This window comes from Limulus polyphemus, unplaced genomic scaffold, assembly GCF_000517525.1.
Source record: "Limulus polyphemus unplaced genomic scaffold, Limulus_polyphemus-2.1.2 Scaffold771, whole genome shotgun sequence".
NCBI lineage: Eukaryota > Metazoa > Arthropoda > Merostomata > Xiphosura > Limulidae > Limulus > Limulus polyphemus.
In genome coordinates this window covers 10,886-33,944 of record NW_013666381.1, presented here as the reverse complement: position 1 = coordinate 33,944, position 23,059 = coordinate 10,886, and the positions used below count along the sequence as shown (strand labels likewise).

Below are 23,059 nucleotides of genomic sequence, written 5' to 3'. Positions count from 1 at the left end.
TCTGCGAAGGACATGGAGGTCAACTTTTCACAACACTCTACTCTACATGGACGTCAGTTTCCAAAGTTCACATTTAAGCAAACAAAAGCCACAGAAGTCAATGTATATAAAGTCGAAACAATTCGCAGATGTTACTCAGATATGACTTGATCAATTAGACATTATCACTGTCACACAGCGCAGGATTTTCTTCTGGTATAACTGGTGTCGATACTTTCTCCGGATATTGATTGAAATTCCTTATGCTTTACTGTTCACTTTGTGAAGTTTAGATTTTCCACTTTATTAGAAACTTGCAGCAAACATTCTGTTGTAGATAACCCTCATCATCCCATGGTTAGTAGTATGTTATCAATTTCTTGTCGGAATGGCTCAACTATATCATGGCCTCGTCCGGTATTACTACAAACTATCATTTCTTACATGCAAAATAATACCTATGAGGTTATCTTTCCCAGACCAATGTATCTGGGGAGCTTGAGTTTTATGCTTTTTTATAAAGGCAAATTATATCATCCACAAATGATTGTATGTGCACTTTACAAAACTAAAGTGTCTTATCCACACTTGAATGTGAGATGTGCATCTTGTCAGCAAAGGTAAATTATCTCGTTTCCATGTGATTTTTACATGTGTACCTCTGTAGCAGTCACTTTACAAAGGTAGAATATCTCATCCACAGGTATTTGGTAGATGTACACATTTATAAGTATTACTCGGAATAAATAATTTAAGATTGGCTAAACCATCGAAGTTCATAGAGAAAACGCACAACGTTTTCACTTACACCGAGTTTCAACATAAACTTTCTAACATTACTTATCAATATTTGAATTCTAAATTGTATTTTAAGTAATAAATTTACTCCGTCAAGGTAAGTAATATTTTTCGAATACATTTCAAATGTATAACTGTTTGTTCCTTTAATTGATGAATTTAAATATTGGATTTTTGTACATTTTGAATATGTTCATAAAGTTTTTGTGTAAACTCCTTGAACTAATATAGTACGTAATATAAAGTTAATGTTTTTTTTCTCTTTTTTATGTTTGTTTTTAATACAGCAAAGAGCTACACAATGGACTATCTATGCTGTATCCACCACGAGTATCGAATCCCGGTTTTTAGTGTTAAGTCCAAAGACTTACCACCGTGCCAGTGGGGAGCTTTTAGTTAACTGATTGTAACAATGAAAAACTGTTTCGGCGACCAACTTCTCTATTTGAGTTTTTTCTCCAGTTGTCATGTTACTCAAAATTGAAATTGTCAACTTTTCGTACAATGTAAATACTGTTATTAAATTTTTACCAGACGTCAGGAGAAATTACTCTTCACGGAAATATTCTAATTGCAAAAAACATCAAATACGTATCGCGAACTTTTATGGTAAGTTTAATTATTTCTCATTCTTCATTTACCATTTTCATAAATTGTATATACCACTGACATGAATTTAGAATTTTATCTACTAAATTACCATTACTTTCATTTGTTTTTCTAAAATACAGCTGGCTTCATAGGTTATTTTGTATTTACAGAAAAATGGTATACAGTCAAAAGGTTGGCTGGCTTTTTTCCTTGTAAGGAATCAAACGCGTACACATACTGTAAAGAAATTACGTATAGTAGGTGCCAGGGTAGAGGGAGGGGTTCTTTATCAGCCGATGTAGTAGTAGTTTTCTATAAATAACAAGTGTTTGTGTATAGACGAGCTGACCCCAGAAGTTTATAGGGTTGAAATCCTGTACAACTGTTCCCTATTATGTAAATTTGGAATTACAAATGCGCGTTTTTTTTTTTGTTTTCTTATAGCAAAGCCACATCGGGCTACCTGCTGTATCCACCGAGGGGAATAGAAACCCTGATTTTAGCGTTGTAAATCAGTTACAACTGCATTACGGTATGATTAAAGTTATTAACCAAATTACATGAAGTTTGAATACGTGTTGATACCGAGTCAAATTTTCAAACTAATAAGACCATTCTATAGTTATAAAAATAGTTGAACCCAATACATAAAAGCCTAACCATATGCAGTTGCTTTGAATCAATGAGCAAAGAAATAACTTACACTTATTAACCAGATTAGATGGATAATTATAAAACCACAAAATATTCTTAATACAAGTATGGTTCAATTAGAATATTTCACAAAAGACTACACTTCACATACACTGTTATGGTCATGAAGTTCGGTGCTACTACTGCTTCGGAAAAAAAAACAATGAAACCAAAAACACTATGGTAGCGTTATCAAACTGTGGTACGTGAAGCAATGGTGGTAAGCAAAAGTTAAGCGATACCGACAAGATCAGATAAATGAATAATATCCGGTGGCTCAACTTAAATTAATTCAAATGTATTGTTGTGATACATCAACAATGAACAAAATAATATTTTTTTTTAAATTCTCATCCTCTTTTTCATAGAAACTTGGACTCGTCCAAAATCGACTGCCCATCGTAACAGTACACCGCTACATTATCACGTGACCGCCTAGTTTCTTTTTATTTTGCAAGATGCAGCAAATACTTGTGTACATCAACACTACCAATCGACATCTCGACAGATATAAAATATATTCTTGTTGTACTTCCGCATGGTCCCCGAAAGGGTTTTATTTCAATAGCAAATAAACCAAAATTAAGAGTTACAATTTCTTTTAATTTCTTAATTTTGAAGTTCATATGCCATGCTGTTATAGCCTACGAAGTGCCGTTTTACTGACGTCACAAAAGTACGAATTGTGTCCCTTATGTGACGTCATTTAAATGCCTTCTGACTGACAAACATACAACACACTACTATATAGTGGTGCTAGTGGTTAAAACACACGACCCCTCCAGACGGTCTTTGGCCATAATGAATACGCCCAAAATACCACAAAACGCTACTCTTCCTTGGCATGGACAGCTACAATTGGTCTCTCTTGCATGAGAAGGTTTATTTATTATTGTATTTAACATCTATCTTTATCGTTAGAAATATTTTCTTGTCTTGAAACGATGTTATGGAACGTTCTTAGATTGTGGATGGCACGGAATTGGATCACTGTCTGAAAACAGATGAGTTGATGAGAAAAAAATATCGACGACGAAACAAGCGAAATATGAACAGAGAATTTTGAAGAAATGTGCATAGTGAAGGAAGCACTATCTCTGTTAACCAACAACATTTTATCGATAATAATTAAAATGATGCGATAAAGATGTAAGACCCTAATTACACCTTGTTCGGATTTACATTGTAAGGTGACGAAATGTACGAACAAAAACCAAAGTCTCGTTTGTTACGAGATTTTGTCGAATCAGTCATTCAAACTCTCACCTACGTCAACGTTTAGAAGCACGCTATTATTCGCTAAATATGGAAACATACAAAATCAGTCTTTGAATGGCTGGAAAGGTCATAATTTCAACAATAAGCGCATCTACAACTAACGTACTGGCCATTTTCTAACATCTTAAGAGGAAAATGGAAGAAATGTCAAACAGCTTTTTACTGAGAGATCAAAGCAAGCAAATTAAATGGATAAACAGATCTGCAGTGATATGCACAGGGGGTTGGCCTTATGCGTTATTTTTCTCAGTCACACGCCCGATTTCACACTTTCCTTGCTTCGAGTAATTAGGCAGAAAAAAAATTAAATTTTAAAATAAATATTACACAGACTTTTAGTTCTAAACATTAGCAAAAGAAGTGGCATGATCATGGGCGTCCGCCGGGGGAGGTGCACTTGCTCCCACCTGGAAAATTAGGAACATAATTCATTCTCTCTCTCTTTTTTTATTCAATTTCACACTTCTTTGCGGGCCCCATGGGTATGCTATTAAGTGTTAATAAGTAAAAAGTCACTGTTTGCTTCTGATCGGTTTTTTACCTAATGTGTACCAGAAGCTACTCTTGTCTCCCCTAACATCTTTGGTCCAGGAAGGTGGAGAAATTTTAATGTGGGCTATCACGTAACATTCAGTTTCAACAAACACTGCATGAGGATGAATAAAATATTTGTAAATAATATCCGAAATAAATTTTCCATATAAATATAAATTATTGATTTAACTTAATTAAAACATTCACCATTTTAACCTAATACTACGGAATTATATTCTGAGAAACAAACACCACTCCCATAAGACTGCAATTACATTGGAAATTTTGCTTCTCAAACAAACAGAGTTTGAATAATCGATTCGCAATAAAAAGTTTCAAATCAAAATCCTGTGTGACTTTTTGTATCAATAGGTGTTCATATTAAAACTATATTCTAATTGTTAATATTTTATGTTTCACTGTTGTTCAACGTGATTGTCAGTGTTAAAAAAAATCCACGACGTGCAATGTAAAATGTACAAGTAAAACGGAATACAGGCACGTGAAATGTAACAAACTAACAATTTCAGCTGTCTTACGCCAGATTGGTTGATGGTAACTGTAAGTAGGACGGAAAATTGATAGACAAACACCTGGTACATAGGAAACAGAAGTTTGAGAAACAGTGTTGTAAAGTGACACTTGGCAAAAAACTAACAATAGCTCCTCAACCCTGGACAACAGTAATGACCAGTTAAATATGTATACACAAGTAACAATGTTAAATAATAATCACAAAAATTCCTGATGCTACTGTTAGCTAAACAATAATTAATTATACATGTCAAAGATTCTTTTTCACCAATGTGAAATTGAAATGAGAATGTGACGTAGAGGCCTAATGTATTCCTTGATTGGCCGTACTCTCTGTTGTGGACTGCAGTTTCGCCTATTCAAGGCTCATCGGCACATCTTGGGACAGCAAACCAAACAAATACAGTTAGGCCTGTTATAATGGAAGTGTATATAATATCTATGGGTTTTCGAGTCCGTTTTACTTCACCATAGAGTAACCTAAATTAATCTACGTATGTCAATAATATGAGATTTCGCCTAATTCATTATTCGTATTATACAGCGGACCAAGTATTTAAGTTAATTTAGATTACCGTACGGTGAAGTAAAACGGACTCGAGAACCCATAGATAATTGTTCTGAATCTATTGTTGTGACAAGGAAAAGCTTGTTTCCGAGTGATAAATTACTTTTTCTTGTAAAAACCTTAAATTTTTTTAGTTTTTTTTTTTTTTTTTTTACAATTAGTGAATCACAGCAAGATAAAATTTCATTCCACCAAACATAATAATAATATTGTGCTCGAAGTTTCACTTTTGGAACGTCTCAACTACACAAACTAACATAGCAACTTCGTGCTACCTTCAACTAATCTTACTTTTGTTTTGAAATGACATTAAAACTAACACAATCAGCCTACAACTCCGTTCACATTTTATACAATCAGGTCACTGACTCCAACTATAAACAATATTTAAAATACATTAACATTTTATCTTAAAATACTAAAGAGCTTATTGATGTACTTGAAAACTGCTTCTATCTATAATACACTGTGTAAGAGTAATTCAAACTCCAAATTTAAGCGTGCTTCTATACAATTGTCTTTCTTACAAGATTGTCTAACCTATCTTAAGACTAAACAAATTACGTACTAGGGGTTAATTATTGTTCTACTGCACCAACACAAGTCTCAAATACATAAATTAAAAAGTAAATTTTGTCAAGTCTTAATTACACAAAACTATTGCAAAAATAAATAATGAGATGTGGCTGTTTATATATTTGTTATTTGAATAAAATTAGTGATTCCACATTATTAGTTTTTAAATACTTCTGAAAGTTTTACAAACTAAATAAAATTAAAATTGCATAAATTCTTGTTCATTGACCTAAGTTTTATACTAGTATTAAAACTACATATTCTTATTAGCAAACTTAAAAACCTAAAAATACAACTTTCTCCCTGTCAAATACCTTGTAATTTTAAAATGTTAAAAAAAATCTAAAACATAACTACTCGAGGAAAAACCATTTTGTACCAAACTACATAGAAGACTGCTTTATAAATTAGAATTTTTGAAATTTCTTCAGAATTACTTAAGTGTTCTACAAATAAAAACAAAAGGACACCAATTTAAGTTTTTTAATTCATATACCTTGATTTTACAAAGTAATATATTTCTACTATCACTGTACTTTCTTCTCTTCTCAGATACAATTAAGATGCTAGATTTCAGGCTACATTTATTATCAACAGAAGTATACTGAATGTGCAGAGTAAAGGTTTAAAAAAATGAAAAAATGGTCATAAAGGTCTTAATACCTTAAGTTTGTAATATTGTAAATCTGGAATGTTATACACTAATTACAGTGTAAAATTTACAGTGCCTTAATATCTATCCAAAACAAAATGATACTGTCCAAATTTTCCAGTTTTAAGAACAATCTAGTTTCTATCATTTACCTAAGCTTAGTACTTTATTTTATTTTTTTCAAAAGATAAAATTCTTCACTTCATCATAGAGTACTAGTACCAAAGCCCCACCAGTGCCTCTTAGGACGTTAGAGAATGCCCCCTTGAAGAAGGCTGCTCCACCTTCAGTTTTGTGAATCTTCTTCCAACAATCTAAGGTGTTCTTGTACATCCTCTGATCTGCAGCTCTTCCACTCTGCATCATCATGCGCCGCCTGACAGTATCAAAAGGATAAGACATAATCCCAGCTACTGTGGTTACGGTCTGAGCAATTAACCAGGAGATGATAATAGGAGTATTCTTGGGGTCTGGAAGCATACCCTTAGCTGTGTCAAAGAAGCCAAAATATGCTGCTCGGTAGATAATAATACCCTGCACAGATACATTGAAGCCTCTGTACAGTCCAATGAGGCCATCATGTTTAAAGATTTTGACCAAGCAGTTACCCAATCCAGTGAACTCTCGTTCACTTCCTGCCTTTCCGATGTCTGCAGCTAACCTGGTTCGAGCAAAATCAAGAGGGTAAACAAAACAGAGAGAAGTTGCACCAGCTGCTCCTCCACTAGCGAGATTACCAAGGAAATACCGCCAGAATTGGGTCTTCTTGTCAACACCTCCCAGGAAGACTTGCTTGTACTTGTCTTTGAAAGCAAAGTTGAGGGCTTGGGTGGGGAAATATCTGATGACGTTTGCCAAGTTTCCACGCCAATAACTCAGAAAGCCTTGTTCTTTTGGGATTCGAATAAAGCAATCTATCATTCCTAAAAAAGTGAAAAGAAACAAAAAACTTTTGAAACAATATTGTATTAAGCTTTATGAAAATAGAAATAAAATTAACTGCAACTTAAACTTTATTTTCACTTTTTTTTTTCAAAATGAGAAAATTCACAATTTTAAAGGGACAATAGTGGTCTAGGTGAAATATAATGCATCAATTTTCAAGAACAGTTTTAACGGGTTGATCCAGATAATACTGCATTTATTCTTTAAGGTAACATTCTCCCTGTGGAACACTATTACACAACCAACTTTGGCTAGCACCAGGTTTAAATTGAAGTGGTTCTTGTGGTCCATTTACAAAATCCTGTAATACAGTGAGCGCTCCTCCAACACAGGGGATACGTTCCTCGAGCAAGCCGTGTTGGAGGAACTCAATACCTTATAGGATTAAAAGGGATATGGGAACATTGCATCGTCAAGCCTCCGATAAATGCTTTTATGTTGATTTTTTTTTTTTTACATATAAATGAACAGTTTTACCTATACAGTATTATATATGAACTGAAAATATAAAATCAAACATTATAGCATTCACATGCAATACCAAATGCACCTGTAAATGAAAATATGTTAGAACAATCTAGAGTGCTCATGTTTGTGTGTTGGACAAACCATGCATAATCAAATTTTCGATGGTCGGCAGATAATTGGTTGCTTTTATTTTGCCACATTTTGTGTAGCTACATAAACACAGGAAATTTGAAAATAGTCAACATTCCTTCTCCATTTTCTTGTGCAGATTCAGTTAAACTCTTGTAAAGTGTTAGCTTCCACAATGATCAACAGTAATTCATTTCATATCCCAATCACTATTATGAAAACAAAACCATTTCTTAACTAAAAACCTAACCTGTTTCCAAATTTCCAACTTAAGTCCTTAAGGAAATTGAAAGCTTTAACCTATTCTTTATTGGATAATCTTGTAAACTTCAGAAAGATCATACCCACCCTTTCTTTTCTTAAGAATAAAAATGATCTGATCTATTTCAGAAATCCTTTAGTTACGTACATTCAAAATTAACCATCATATGAGAGTGAGTACCCAAAGACAAGAATTGTGATTAGTTAGAAATTGTCATTTGTTATGCTAGCATTGAGCTATAAACCTCTAGTTCTGTTTGAAAACCATGTTACGTGCACTGCCATTTTGATAATTATTAACATTAAATAAATAAGGATTAGTCATCCCAATGTTACCCTCACTTAATGTATTACTTAAACCTAACCAAGCTCAACTGATGTCATTTTGGCAAAAATAAAATAAAACACTCAACTCCAAGAGTATGACAAATGCTCAAAGCAAGAGTGAAAATCTAATGGAAATAATAAAACAATGGAAAAAATTAAAAGAAGGCCAAGAAAGAAAATTAATGCCAATACAGAGAAAATAAAGAAAGTTAATAAGAAAACTTCTGTAGCTTTCAAAGAGTTAACAGGAAAACATTCAGGAATGAAAAAATGTTCAAAGAAGGTAAAAATATTTCCACATCTGTGGTTTGTTCCAAAGTTTCCTAAACTACTACATTAGGTTCCTTTATTTATTTTCTTTTAAAGTTCCATCTGTTCACATCCCCACAAAATTATGAATGACTGTTCACATCACCTTATTTACTCTACACTACTGTAAATAATCCATAACCTGTTATATCCAATAATATTTAGACTATCTCTTTTCAAACCTGTGTTCCATTAATTTTCAGACTACTTGCTATGACATTAAAAAATGGGCTTAATAATAAAATCCCAAAAATTAAAAACAAAAATACATGACTAACTATATTCTCAATGGAGAAGTTTCTTAGCAAATGTAAACATCTGGTTTGGAATGGCCAGAAAAATTATAAAATTCAAATTGACAAGGGGTTTGTTTACAAGTTAGGCACCTTGGAACTACAATAAATGTTACAAAATAACAACATATCATAGTTAGAATTATTATTTTCACTTGAATTGTGAAACATACAAGTGAACACTTCATACTTGAAAGGTGCTAGTCAGTTGTGTTAAGGTTTCAGAAGTTTAGTCAAATTCAATTTTCCCCTAACCCTACCAACTCTATTCTCCAAACTCCAAAATTTAGTGTGCAGAAGGTATATGATGAGCCATTATCCCCATCATTCCAGTTGTCCAAAGGACCACAAAATGTGAAATATTTTTACCATTTATTGTTTCAGCAAATGACAACCCACAGGGGTAAATTTCTTTTTCTTCTTGGGAAGATTCTTTCACAGTTATTAGATTCATACTAAGTTATATAAAGGACAATGGTTTTTTGCTCAAGTTTCATAGTTCCATTCCCAGTGGTTTTGAAACTAATACTTTAGATGCCAAGTAGACATTAATATTCCACCTCAAGAAAGTTTTCAAATTGCTTTAAAAATGTCTAACTTACATGAACATGAAATGTATGGAATAAATTAGTTGTATCCAGGTCAAGGACCCAAAGATACAAGTACAGGCAACCATAATTTTTTAACTGAGGGAAAGCAGTTGGTGAATAACAGACACCAACTTTGTTTTCTCTCTTATGGATAAGTGGGAGTTGACTGTCATTCTTATATATGGTACAATTTGTCAATAATAGTTTTCTCTGTGGAAAAATTTCTAAGTTAGAGACAATAATACCAAGACTTCGGTTTCTGATAAGCAGATATTTTCACCGTTAGGTAATAATTACTGGAAGAATTGAATGTATTTTATGAACAAATGAATGCTGCAAAAACCATTGTCTCCAGATCTCAACTTTACACATCCAAAACCACCTTAACTTGAACATATTGATTGACAAAAACTGTTGTATGAACTGCATGAACCAGCAGACTGCACAACACCCATTGAATAAGGGCAGAATATATGCATCATTGCTTCTTGTATCCTGAACTTGTGATATTCCATGGTCCTGAAAAACTGAGGTGTTGATGGCAACTGCCACTACATTAATCTTTCTGCTTATGGGCAAAGTGTGGAGAAGCCATCTACAAGAACTTATTCATTAGCCCATTGACATTTATTTGACAAAATCATCATATTTCTTGTTTGCAAATGGTATGCTAAAAATTACTTCCTCTTTGGCTAGTGAATACACTAGTGTCATGGTGTTAAGGTGTGCATGAACAGTAGTCAGCACTATCAAGTAACAGCAAGAATCTAAACATCATCATCAAATGCACACGTGTTCCTAAGTAAAATTAAATGCTTCCCCCCTCCAAATATGTACAATTACCATTTTTCAAAATTCAATTTCTTTATCATTGATTTTCCATGCCCATTAGAAAATAAGACACTGCCAAGAAAGCTGGTATTTAAGGAGGATTTTCTTTTCTCAAATGGTATTGCCAAACAATGCCCATTCTCTACCACTAATAAGTGTTTCACAGCAGTTTCCTGCTCTGTAGTTGAGCTTGCAAAACTTAAGCAAAGAGTTTTCTCTCCATACCCTTCATTAATTATGAGTTTTGAAAACCTAGGTAATAAACGGACATCAATGTTACAAACTGAGCACCATCCAGAAAAATTTGACTACACACGCAGGACAAGGTTCAACAGAATATGGAGCAACTGTACTCACTAATGAATAATGCCTTTTCTTAAATTTTGCTCATATGATCAAATAAGAGTATCTCTTGCATCGTGAAATTCTTTTCCTTTGAAATTAGAAGCAGGTTTCTTATTCATTGTGATAAATTTATCACTTGATTCTACAAAAAAAAAACTGAGATGCGTCAAAATTACATAATTTAACAGATGAGAATACATAGAAGACAAGGTTATAATTTCCTTGCAAATGCTGCAAAAATCAACAATCCTCTGGGAACTATTTCCTGAATAAGCATATGTTTTTCTCATGATATAACTTTAAGTACTTAATTTGATCTGCTGGATACAAGTTTATTCTTACTTCCAATCTTTCTATAGATATCCTCTTTTGTTAATAAAGTATTTGAAGTGTTTCCCAAAAGCTCAAATTGTTTCTCAAGGGTTGCAGAACCATACAGGTTGCTAGTTTCATGGAGCCCTCTCAAAATTTTATATGAAGAAACAAAATCAGCCTAAATCAGTAAATTGTGAATAATAAATACTCTTGTCATTAGGTCACTGAAATTACTGTAGTTCTTGATGCTGGAATCCTTAGATATTGGAAAAGATATATTATAAAAGGCTATATAAGCAGTATACCACACACAAATTTTCTTTCTGGTTAGGTTGAGATAAGCAATCAGCCACAAAGTTCATAATGCCAGGAACGTGACACACCAAGATTGCCATGTAGTGGTCATGGGCCCAGTAAAGAAGATACAGTCTGAAAACACAGATCTGGATTTTGTTCCCATCAGAGCTTGCTTGGTGATGTAACCATCAACAGTAGTATAGTTGGAATGAACCATAACCACCTGCCCCTTCAGAAAAGGGAAAAAATGATACAGAGCCCAATGGATGCCAAAAGTTCCAGGATATTGAAGACTCTAGACAAAGTGGAGAAATGGGACCCCCCACTGTGGTCAGTTCCCTGAAAAGCCACCAAGCAAGGTTGGCCTGATCCCAGGGGTGGGGTGGGTAATGGGATGGTCCAAGGGATTGTGGGAGAAGTTCCATTGGTCAAGAAGTATCCACTAAAGTGAATGCATATGAGCTCGAACCAAAGGAATGAATTTCCAAGGAAGCCCATATCACCAAAAGAGAGAACCTCACACAGTGAGAAAAGGAGGGGGTAAGGCCATTGAGACTGTCCACTCCATATCCTTGAGCCAAGGAATTATATTGTTCCTCACAAAAAATCGTAACATGGAAGGAAGAAATTATCGTAAGACATGAACTCTCCGTGAACTAAAGCCTGTACTTCCCCAGCAGACATCGACCGTGAGACCTGGGAACTTATGTCAGAACCTCTGTTGACTTGTATGGGAACTTAATCACATCTGCCATAATAAATCTCAAATTCATATGAACAAATTAGAAATCAAAAAAAAAAAAAAATTTTTAAAACAGATAAGTAGAAACAATGGAAATCAAACACAAGAAGTCAAAACTTGAAGTTGATACTGATATAAGTTTGTGATCAAGCACAATCAAAATTTTGTAGTCACATGGAGAGCAGGTTAAAACATATGTCTACGACTAGAACACCAATCAAGAAAGTGAAGATTGTTCTACAATAGTAGAGGGAGCTAGTTGTGCCAGTATAGATGGCAAAGTACAATTGATGGAGAGTAGTCACATGATCAGCATGTTCTGAAATGGCACAAAACTTATGGAATATTAAGACTGGAGTGCTGGCAGACCAGGATCGAGGTAACACCATTTTGGAAGTTCTAGTATTGGTTTTAAAAAACAAATATTAATATGAAAATAAGCATTTTGCATTGAAAATGTCAATAATTTTGCCAAACAAACCTTATACAAAGACTAGGTGCCCGTATAGCTTGAATTTAAAATTTGTGTCTACTTTTTGAAAATTACTAGCATAGAAACACGTAGAAGTATTATTCCTTTCAAAGGAACTATAAAATTTACATATCATAGTTATTAATATTCGATGTCAAACAGATATCACTACTTTCAATTGTTGAACGTTTAAGGATTAAGCTCTTGATGTAATTTTTTTTAGAAAATGTTAGATTAATATTTATTGCCTTTTCCATATGATGTGCAAATGTTTTCACACTTAGCATGAATTACAAACAGAATAACCATTTCTGGTAATAATTGTTATTTATTGGTTAAACCAAAAATCAGAAGCCCTAATAATAAAGATACAAATTAAACACTGGGCTATAATTCAATGAAATGCTTTCAAACAATTCAAAAGTAATGTTAAAATACAAATAATGCATTTTGAAAATGAAAGCTGATGAAAAGAGAGATAAAAACCTAATCTAGAACATATTTTTGAGGAGCATTACTATTAATTGTCCGTTACGATGAAAGGAAGTACTCTGTCATAATTAAACGTAAACTTGATAATTCGGATAAACAGAGTAAAATTTAATGAAAGTACAACGTTTTATCAGAAACTTACATTGGAGAAACCTACAGGCAAGTAGGTTAATGAACATTACACCTGAGTTAATGAACATTACAAACCGCCTTCTCATGTCCATGAACGTATGTCTAAGTATGGTCATTCATTTCATCTTGATGATGTTAAAATTCTTACAAAAAATATAAACCATCACAAAATTAAGGAAGCATTGCTTATGAAACAGTTTATGCCTAAAATAAATAAGTATTCTGGCACACAGTTGTATCTATTCTAATTTTAACTTAACTATGTTGATGTTCAAAAAGGTTTTTTTTTTTTTATATTATTTTATGTGCATCACTTTACTTCAATTTACAATTTTAAAGTTACAGTATTTAATTTATAAATTTTGTTGTTATAATATTTTATATTTTTGAAAGGGTACTTATATTCTCCTATTTTGTTGATTACAGACATTGACGCTCAAGAAGTCAAGCCGTATGGAATAAACACTCACCGGAAATATCATACTTTACTGTTAAATTTACCCAATCAAAGTTCAATGTACCTTTGCACTGTATCATATATATATTTTTTGTAGTTTCTATTCATTCATTGTAGTTGATGTACCTGATGATGTCAGGTTAACCTGGTGAAACGTTGTACTTTCATTAAATTTTACTCTGTTTATCCAAATTATCAAGTTGACTATTAATTGTATGCTCTTTCACGTGGATTCTCAAATCTGAGTGCATGTGGAGGGGCTATTGTGAAATTACCCCACACAAAGATTGTGTAGCAAGTCTGACTGTTGTACAACAAGTTCTAGAATTTGCAGCACAAAATAGCATTAAATATAGATAAAGTTGGAAGAGTTCAGTACATGGTCTTGTGAAATAGGACCCCTGTAATTGAATGTTTTAGGTTTAAAGGCCAGTGTTTGGGCCTTTGCTTTCTTATTTATATTAATGATGCATCAGTAAGTTTGTAAAGTTTAATGATGACATTAAACTTGGTTTTTCTAGCTGTACTGAGGATGTTAAGATAAAACAACATGGATTAATTGGTCAGTTGGGCAAAATACATAACAAATGTCCTTTAATTATAATCAAGTACATGGTAAAATTATATTTGGGATTAACTTAATTTGGATCACAAATTTAATAAACACAAGAACCCAATCAACAGCATGACTGTAGAAAAGTATCTAGGTACAGTACTGGATAAGTCATTTAAAGACATCAAGGCAATGTTCTGTTGTTGGAGCAAAGCTAATAGAATTTTAGCATGTATTTATAGATATATTTATTATAAAATTAATGACTTAATCATCTCTATACAAATTACTAGTTTGGACTACCTGGGAATACTGTGTTCAGAAGTACTAGTTATCTTATGGTATAGGTCATGACCTTTTAACTTCTCTCACACTAATTCCCTTTATGCCACCAAAACTCACCCACAATAAAATGGAAAAGTATGTTCTTGAGACACTAATCAGCATGAACAAAAGCAGTGAAAATGGGTTTAAAAAATAATGTGAATTACACCATTCTTTGAGAGTACTCTTAAGAAAAATAAATGCCCAAAATAATGCATGAACGAATAAGAGATTTTGAAATCTTAAGACTGAGATGACTGTTCAGGAAGAACCGACTGTTGCTGAGATTAACAGAAAATCAATATGTAAATCTCTATAGAGGATTTCTGCTCTCAGTGCCTGATCAATCATTTTAAACTGGCATTTCAGTCTTGTATGAAATTAAACATATTTAGGTAGAGGACCAAGTTTGATAAGGTAAACTGTTTCTTCTAATACTAATGTTTGTTAAATCTTAATTTTCCCAATTGTGATATGTAATGAAAGCATAATACAAGTTTCCATAATTCATTTCTATTGTAATAAAAACTTACACTGATTTCATAGAAACAGTCACTATGAAAAAACAATATTTATGCCAGTCGTAATGCAATTTCAGTGGTTATGTTTATGCCATTAATGTTACAAATGTGCAGATATTGAAGATTGATACCATCAACTAAAGCTGCAATTTCAGCACTTTCTGACCTTGTTATCAGACAAGTGCTTTACTTTGAACACTTAAATATGCAAGTAACAGTCAATAGGCCTAGTCTATATCTCAAAGTATAACACACCATCAACAGTGTAGTAATGACACAGCCTAAGCAATGATAGCTATCATTATGGCAACACAATATTGATATTAAGATTCAAAATTACCAAGTCCAAAAATAATACATGATTGAGCACATATAGTGGGTGATAGTAGCTTAAATACAGCCAATGAAATTTTATTACAACTGGCATAAATATAGCCAATGCCTACATGTATTGGTGGTAAGTGTATATATTATGCTACAATCTAAAAATGTTGAAACTTTTGCAGAATCTTTTGATAATCTTGTATTCTTAGCAAATTAACAGAACCCATGTCGACCATTGTACTCTTCTGAGTCAGCTACTTTTTCTGTGCCATGTTTTAGGAAATCAAGATGCAAAACAAGTTATTTAAAGTGGTCATTCTCAATGCATGACTGTGGCTTTGCCAATAAGAAAGAAATATGCCAAAAATCATAGATCACTAGAGCTGGCAACACAAAAAGGCTGTTCAATTCTGTAGATTGATAGTGTAAATAAACTTCTTGCTTAGACATAATGAAGAGAACCTGTATTAAGCAAAACAGTAAGTGAAGATGTACTTAAAACAGTTTTGCAGGTAACAGAGAACACACACAGAAATGAAAAAGAAAACTTGTCATACAATTGTTACTTTTCATGTTCTTTTATTATAATTTTGCAGAATCACAATGGTAACTCATGGGTTTATGTCCTAATCCAGAAATCAAAGAATACTACTGGTCTACTTTTCCATCTTTTTTACATTCCTCAATAATCTTCTGTATTTTCTAACAAAACCTTTTAATGATTCAGATTCCTACAAGTCAATAAAAAGCATAAACTTTTAAAACTTGTACCTGATGTAGACTTGCTTTGCAGCTCTTATCAGCTTTTTTACAGAACCAACAAAGAACAGATACAGAATACAAAGACTAAGCTTGAATTCCACCAAAATAGACCAAATAAACTTGTCAAGTGAAAATGGAGGAATAATAAAGTTGTGGATTCAGGCAGAAGTAATAAGTAGGTATGGCTTAAATGTTAGTTTACATGCAGAAGTAATAAGTAGGTATGATAAATGTTAAGAGTTTACACGCTGAAGTAATAAGTAGGTATGGCTTAAATTCAAAAGTTAACACAGGTAAATAGGGAAATAGCTTGCTCAACATTTAACTAACAGAACTGTATTTGGGCTGATGGAGGACATAACAGCTTGGGACATTTTCTGTTCACAGACAACTTTTACAATTCTCAATGGCTCTTTGACAAGTTACTCTCACTAGGAACTAATAATTGTATTACTTCGACAACAGAATCTTCTACAAAACATATCAAGGACAACTTTACAGAGATGAAGCTGAACTTCTATAATGTAGACTGATTACATCAACAAAATGGACTGATCAATGAAATGTTTAGTCTTTTTACTTTGCACAATTCCATCATGATGTGATAAGGAGACATGTCAACCAAACCGATAACTTTTTCTTTTGACTTAACTATTATTAGTGCATACATATAAACAATTAGTTGACATTCCCAGAAGGAATTTACATTGGATCTGGTTGCAGCTATTGTAGAGCTACAACTTTCAACTGGAGCAGGTCTTTCTGGTTTATCTGGTATCCATTACCAGTTTTCAGGAATCAGAAGCTAAACTTACAATTGACAGGCACTACCCATCATCTTCTACTGACGAGCTGCACTGTTCTAAAAATAAAGTAAAAACAATGTAGTCTTTTCTTTTTCATGTGTATCTAAATCTTTGCATACCCTCAGAAGAAATTAACTTGTATGATAACTGGATTATAACTTTGGCCTTAGCTACGAGGATTATTATTAAACTTAATACAAAACAGTTGAAGTCAGCAGTCACTGATTCAGATTCTATATCATCTCTTACTTTATTAAGTATAAATCAGTCATCATATTTCAGTTATTTTTTACTATACAAAAATGACACTGTCGATACTATCTTCAAACTGTCTTTGCTAACTCGGGTTAAATCTATCAATAAAAAACAAATTATTTGTGCAAGATGACACTTTGTAAAAACAATGTTTTTGATGTTTAACCAGCTTTTCCTTTTTTTTGATGGAAGTAATATTTCCCTTACTTGGTAATTTTACTTTCAGAATTTTTCTGGGGGGGTGGGTGTATTTAGTGATTAAAACAGAATAGGTAATTCACATGCTAGAGACACATTATGTCTATACAAGGTCTGGTAATACTTCAATTTTTTTAAGTATGGTTAAAATGGTAGATTTTTAAGTATACCTAGTTTCTTCATAAGTGATACCATCTATAGTTAAAACCCTCAGATTTGGAAAAATCCTATGGAGGAAATTCTTCCTGCCCTATGGAGAGAAAACCCCTATACTTTGGAGAAATCTTTTGATACACAATATGTAAACCATGTATCATCCCTTTGATGTGCAATATCTACTTAGTATAAAATGTTAAGCCACGGATTTTTGTGTAAATTGTTTCCTTATTTTTTGACAGTACACATAACTACATTTTAGTAAAATAGTGTCAGGAAAATTACTATTACTAGTCTGAAGTCATCTGTGCCTTCATCCAATTTTATTATTATTTGCTTCAGTACAAATATTTTCCAACTACATTTTTGGTTAAGATCAGTTTGTTTTCAATAAATAAGGAGTTCTCATATTCTTAGATTAGCAACAAATTCACTAGTATATACAATGAAAAAGTTTGGAGTCATCTGAATTCTTAGCCATCACAAACACATTAGCCTTAACTATCCTTACCAGATGTCTTAAAAGAATATTCCTGTAGCTTTCAAACAAATAAGTTAACACAAAAAATTATAAATGAAAAGAAAATAATATGAAAAAAACACAGATCTGTAGTTTATTCCTAAGTGTTGTAAACTTCATAGTAAGGTCCTTTATTAACTCCTAATAAATAGTATGTCAAGAAACCAGATTACTGCTACATCCACCATATTTACTCTGCACTGATATAAATAACACCATTTTAACTACTTACAAAAGTGAACCTCATTATTTCATACTCCAACATCATAAAACACTGACCACTCGAGGCAATTTAATAAAAATCACTGAAGAGAATTAAAATCACATTGAAAAGAAATACACAATTATATTTCAAGGGATGACAGTTTCCAAGCAAGTATAAATCTGCATTTTCAAATGAGCATGAAAATTCTAAAAAATAAAATAAAAGCTTTGTCTATAAACAAAGACTCCTTTGAGCTACAAAGAAATGAAACATTTTTTCTTTACAAAATACTCTAAAAAGTTATTTACTTCTAAAATATCAATTACAAACTATTTGAGTAAAATATTGTTGAGATACAGTTAGAATTATATTTTTTACCTAGATTTCAAAATTTAATGTGTAGGTATGCACTCAGACCCTGAAGTGTGTACAATTTAGGTAATGGTTAATCCTCTCCAGATGGGTCACAGGTCAAAGGCCATGTCATCACATTTGTTGACTCACATTCAAAAATTGAACTACCATTTCATAAATTTATGTCAAAAAGTTTGGTATCAAGCTGAAGATTATAATTCAAGTTTTAGTATTATACGTTATTCAATTTCTTAACTTAAAAGTAAATATTAGAAAAACACAGTCAAACATCGATTTTTGTGTGTCACGTGGTATGTTGAATGCAGCACTGGTTCAAATTAGATGTTTGTGATGTCAATATTCTAAGTCTATAGTTTCATACAAATTAGGAACTCAAATTATCAATATTGACAAGCTAGAATATAAAATAAGAACCTCTTACCTTTTCCATTTGATAAGATATAACTCGTGTAATGAATCAAATATAATGGGCCCCTTCTTTTTCCATTTTTGGAAAGATTTCCTTGTAAACACTTGTTTCTATATATGACATGAATAACCAATCAAAAGATCAGAATGTCCCCTAGTGGATGTCTCAGCCATTTTCAAATACAACGGCATCCACTTTTTCTTTCAAGATGAACCTTCGTGGTGGTAAGTTGGGACTTTAACTTGTTCTAAATATTTTTGTAGTCCCAAATACAGTTTAGTTACAAAAATTGATAAATTATAGTGGAATTCTACGGTATCAATATAGTAATTTATGATTTTTTGGTTATTCCAATGTACATATAAAACCTAAAAAAAATAATTTCATTTCACATCCTTCACGTGTGAAATATCTCAAGGCTTAGCAAGCTACGACAAGCGGCAACTGCGTACAAAGGTCGTAACTAGAAAATATAATCGTCTGCTTTACTTCTTTATTTACTGTTCTATGTTTTAAGAAAAATAAGTTTAAGAACTTGTTTGTAAATAGTAATAACCTATATACATGTATAATGCACAATTAAAGTGTGACTATTTTACAAAATACCAGTCCACTAAAACACAGCATCATTGTAGCTTCTGTACTGTTAGCCAGGCATGGCTGAAAGGTCAATATAATAAAAATAATAAAATAAATATACACACACACACACACACGTATATATATAATGTTATGAGATTTAGCTATTTAGTCTAAACATTTATGTTTGTGTTATAATATGTAGTCATCCTAGAATGAAAAAGGCATAATTTATATTTATTCCCTAATTATTTTTTTTTTTATGGTGGTTACAAGATCTGTCAAATTGACTGAACCTGTACAGAGATTCATTAGTGAAAATAACAGATAAAATAGTTTTTTTCTTAAGAAACATTTACAACTATCTGGACATTATAAGGTTTCGCATTTGAAATTTGAAAATTTTCTGATGCATAAAAGTACTTTTAATCTTAAAATGAAAAATTACTTTGCATGTTGGATAGGCAACATGTGAAAACAAAAAGGCAAGAGAAAACCCATTACTTGATAACCCATTACCTTAAGACTTGATAAAAAAAACAACAAAAGAACTGATACTTTGTGTATGAAAGCCTTGTAATGTTTACTGATAATCTGCCAAATTTCGTGAACATATGCTTACTAATATAAAAGTTAATGCATGACAAGTATAACGAGCACAAAATGGTTACGTGGTCAATCCCAGGGACCTAGCCCATGGTAAAGAGAGTTAAAAGTTATATGAGGAAATATTTCCCCTGCCAGGGGCATGCACCTAGATTCTGAAATAGCACAAGAACATGTCATACACCACTAAGTTACTACAACTATCACCTGCAATGATCAGACAGTTATTTTCAAACCCATTATTTTTCTGTAACACCAAAAAAATAACAGGGCCACAGTAGTTTTGCCCAGAAATACATTAAATGCCAAATGACATGTTATTCAATTACTCCAACTCTCCCCTACAATAGTCAAGAGAACATTATTTGCAAATATATTAGCATTTCTGTAATGTGAAAATAAATTTTCTGGACCACCAATCATTTGTTTAGATGGGGCACATATATAGCACAGTGCTACATGGCAGCTTTACTAGTCCCACCTGTACAGTTCAGTGTGCTACATGGCAGCTTTAATAGTTCCAGTGATTTCAGCCTAAACATTTTACTGTGCTTTAACAGCTTTACTGGTCCCAGGGATTTCATCCTGTACAGCTTAGTGTGCTATTGTTCTCAAGTAAAAAAAGGAAATCCACTGATGTTTCATTTTAATGTGAAGCCTGCAGCAGTTAAAATAGCATTTTGTATACTTATACTTGATGAAGTAAGAATAAAAATTATTCACTTAAAGTAAAAAATGTTAAACAAATTAGTATGTTAACCTTTTAATCCCCACTCTGAGTTACTATGATCATTCAGGTAGCAGAGAATCTAATAAATTCCAATTTTCCAAAATATCAAACATTTTAAGTTTAAAAGAAAAACTACTATGCATTTTAGCTCATCATGCAGTGTGGCAAGTAAAATCTTTCACATGGAATGTGTGAAGGATGACGGAGAAAGACAACACTCACCAAGCTGTTAAATTTGAAAGTAATTCTTGAGTATAATTTTATCTTTTTATCCTACAGGCATGTGTTTGAGGATTTCAAGTGCTTAAAGAACAGGGTGGTATTTTCAATAGTCTTATATTGTATAACAAGTAAATCTAAGCACTCCACTCAGAACTTATTTATTATTATTATTATTATTGAAGAAGAGAATAACAATACGTTAACTTAAGTTGATTAGCAGTGCTCTCTCAGATTTCATTCAGGACTCAGGACTCTCTCTCAGTCATACACAGAAAATGACGGTTTGTAATAGACCAGTGTTATTGACATTTATTTCGCTTTTTTAAATTTGAAATCAAAGTTATGTGAATAAAAAAAAATTACTGTAGATGTCGTCTACTCCCTCACACCAAAGTTTAGGGCGCTTAGTACTAGTACTGTAATAGTATTATCAATATCAGCGTGTTTTATTGGTTTACGAACTTTTGAGCACTACATACTATTATGTACCGTAATTTATGTTGCGGACAACTAGTCATCTGCCTTAAAAGTGATACTTTTCTGTGATGCAGTCAGAATTTTTTTATTAAATATCCAACCCTGAGAGTGAAAGGCTAGTTGTTATAACTTAACTTAGTTAAGTTAAACATAAACTTTTTAAAGGTCTAGTCGCTGAACCAATCGTTAACTTAAGAAATGGTGGCGGCGGTGACTGGTAATGGTAAGGAAGACCAACTTACCTTTATAATGTTTATCAGGTGAAATTTGTTTAGATGCATGTTGAACTTGAAGAAGTAATTTTACACGCTCAATAGGTGCTACAGCTGTCTTGGAAATTGCAGCAGCAATTCCACCGGCCAAAAAATCCTTGGCAAATGAGACAGGGTCGAAAGCCGACATGATAGCAACTATTACAACCTCACTCTACTACAGCACACGGCAGAAAGAAAGCTGACGTGTTTCACCAACAATTTTATTGGTCGGAGGACTAGCAAATAATCTGAAAAGTTAACGAACAAACATATTTGAAACAAACATGAGATACTGTATTTTTAGACGTAAAACTATATTGTTGTGGATATATTTTGGTCAACATTATCATACATTTTATCATTATAATAAAATATTTAATGTTTTGATTATTGACCAATCACTTTTAAATATTACGAAGTCAGCTTTTGTATATTACATTAATACAACTAAAAACAATTAAACATCAATGCGTATGGATGACTAAAATAAAAAGTCTAATTGTCTTTAAATATTTTGTTTGTAATGTAAATTATACGAACAAAAAAGAAATTAGCATTTCGTAATTAAAATCTCAATGCTTAACTTTTCCACTAGTTAACTTACAACACACATAGCAACATTATTCTGGGCTATATTCTTATCATTCGATGTTTTTGTTCACTAGAAAGTTTTTAATATTTACATAATGTAATAAGTGTGGAAGTTTCATGAAAGTCTAGGCCTTTGGGGAATCCGAAACTTCCTTTCGTACGTAGGAAACTAGTATATACAATTTCAATAGTAGATATTTACACAATATCGTGTAAAGCAATCTAAAATACAGTTTAGACCTAATATCACGTAATATTTTTTATGGATACAAGCTCCTACGCTTTCACGTGTCCTCTTCAGTCCAACGTGTATTCTTGAAAGAAACACATACACTGTTTATTTTATAACGGAAGTTCCAAGTCCCTTAGTGGCATATGACGTCAGAAGGGGTATAGGGGTCCATGTGTTCAGCAGTGACCTTTAAAGGTGTTGAAGTTTGGCTACATGTGAATTAACTAATTTTCTTCATTTCTTCCTTTAACATAATTTCTACTTTTGTGTAATAGTTCTGACTGATTTCCAGATGAAGATTCCTTTATATATAGAAAAATAGGATTAATTGTTTGACCATTTTTAACATCAA

At 32.5% G+C, this 23,059-nt stretch overlaps 1 protein-coding gene across 1 annotated transcript; it reads right to left on the bottom strand.

Annotated features, from left to right (window-relative positions):
• Positions 1–6,019: 6,019 nt before the first annotated feature.
• Positions 6,020–22,120, bottom strand: LOC106460448 (ADP/ATP translocase 3-like). Its single transcript, XM_013920142.2, has 2 exons — positions 21,873–22,120; positions 6,020–7,126 (listed from the first exon to the last, which is right to left on the bottom strand). Exons 1-2 carry the CDS (start codon positions 22,030–22,032, stop codon positions 6,384–6,386), a joined length of 903 nt encoding a protein of 300 aa, XP_013775596.1. The 5' UTR covers positions 22,033–22,120; the 3' UTR covers positions 6,020–6,383.
• Positions 22,121–23,059: the final 939 nt, after the last annotated feature.

Bases quoted from the DNA above. Each gene is read 5' to 3' on its own strand.
- LOC106460448 (XM_013920142.2), bottom strand. From the start codon at position 22,032: ATGTCGGCTTTCGACCCTGTCTCATTTGCCAAGGATTTTTTGGCCGGT. The intron at 7,127-21,872 runs GTAAGTTGGTCT...TCACTTTTTTAG, and splicing joins ACCTGATAAACATTATAAAG to GAATGATAGATTGCTTTATT.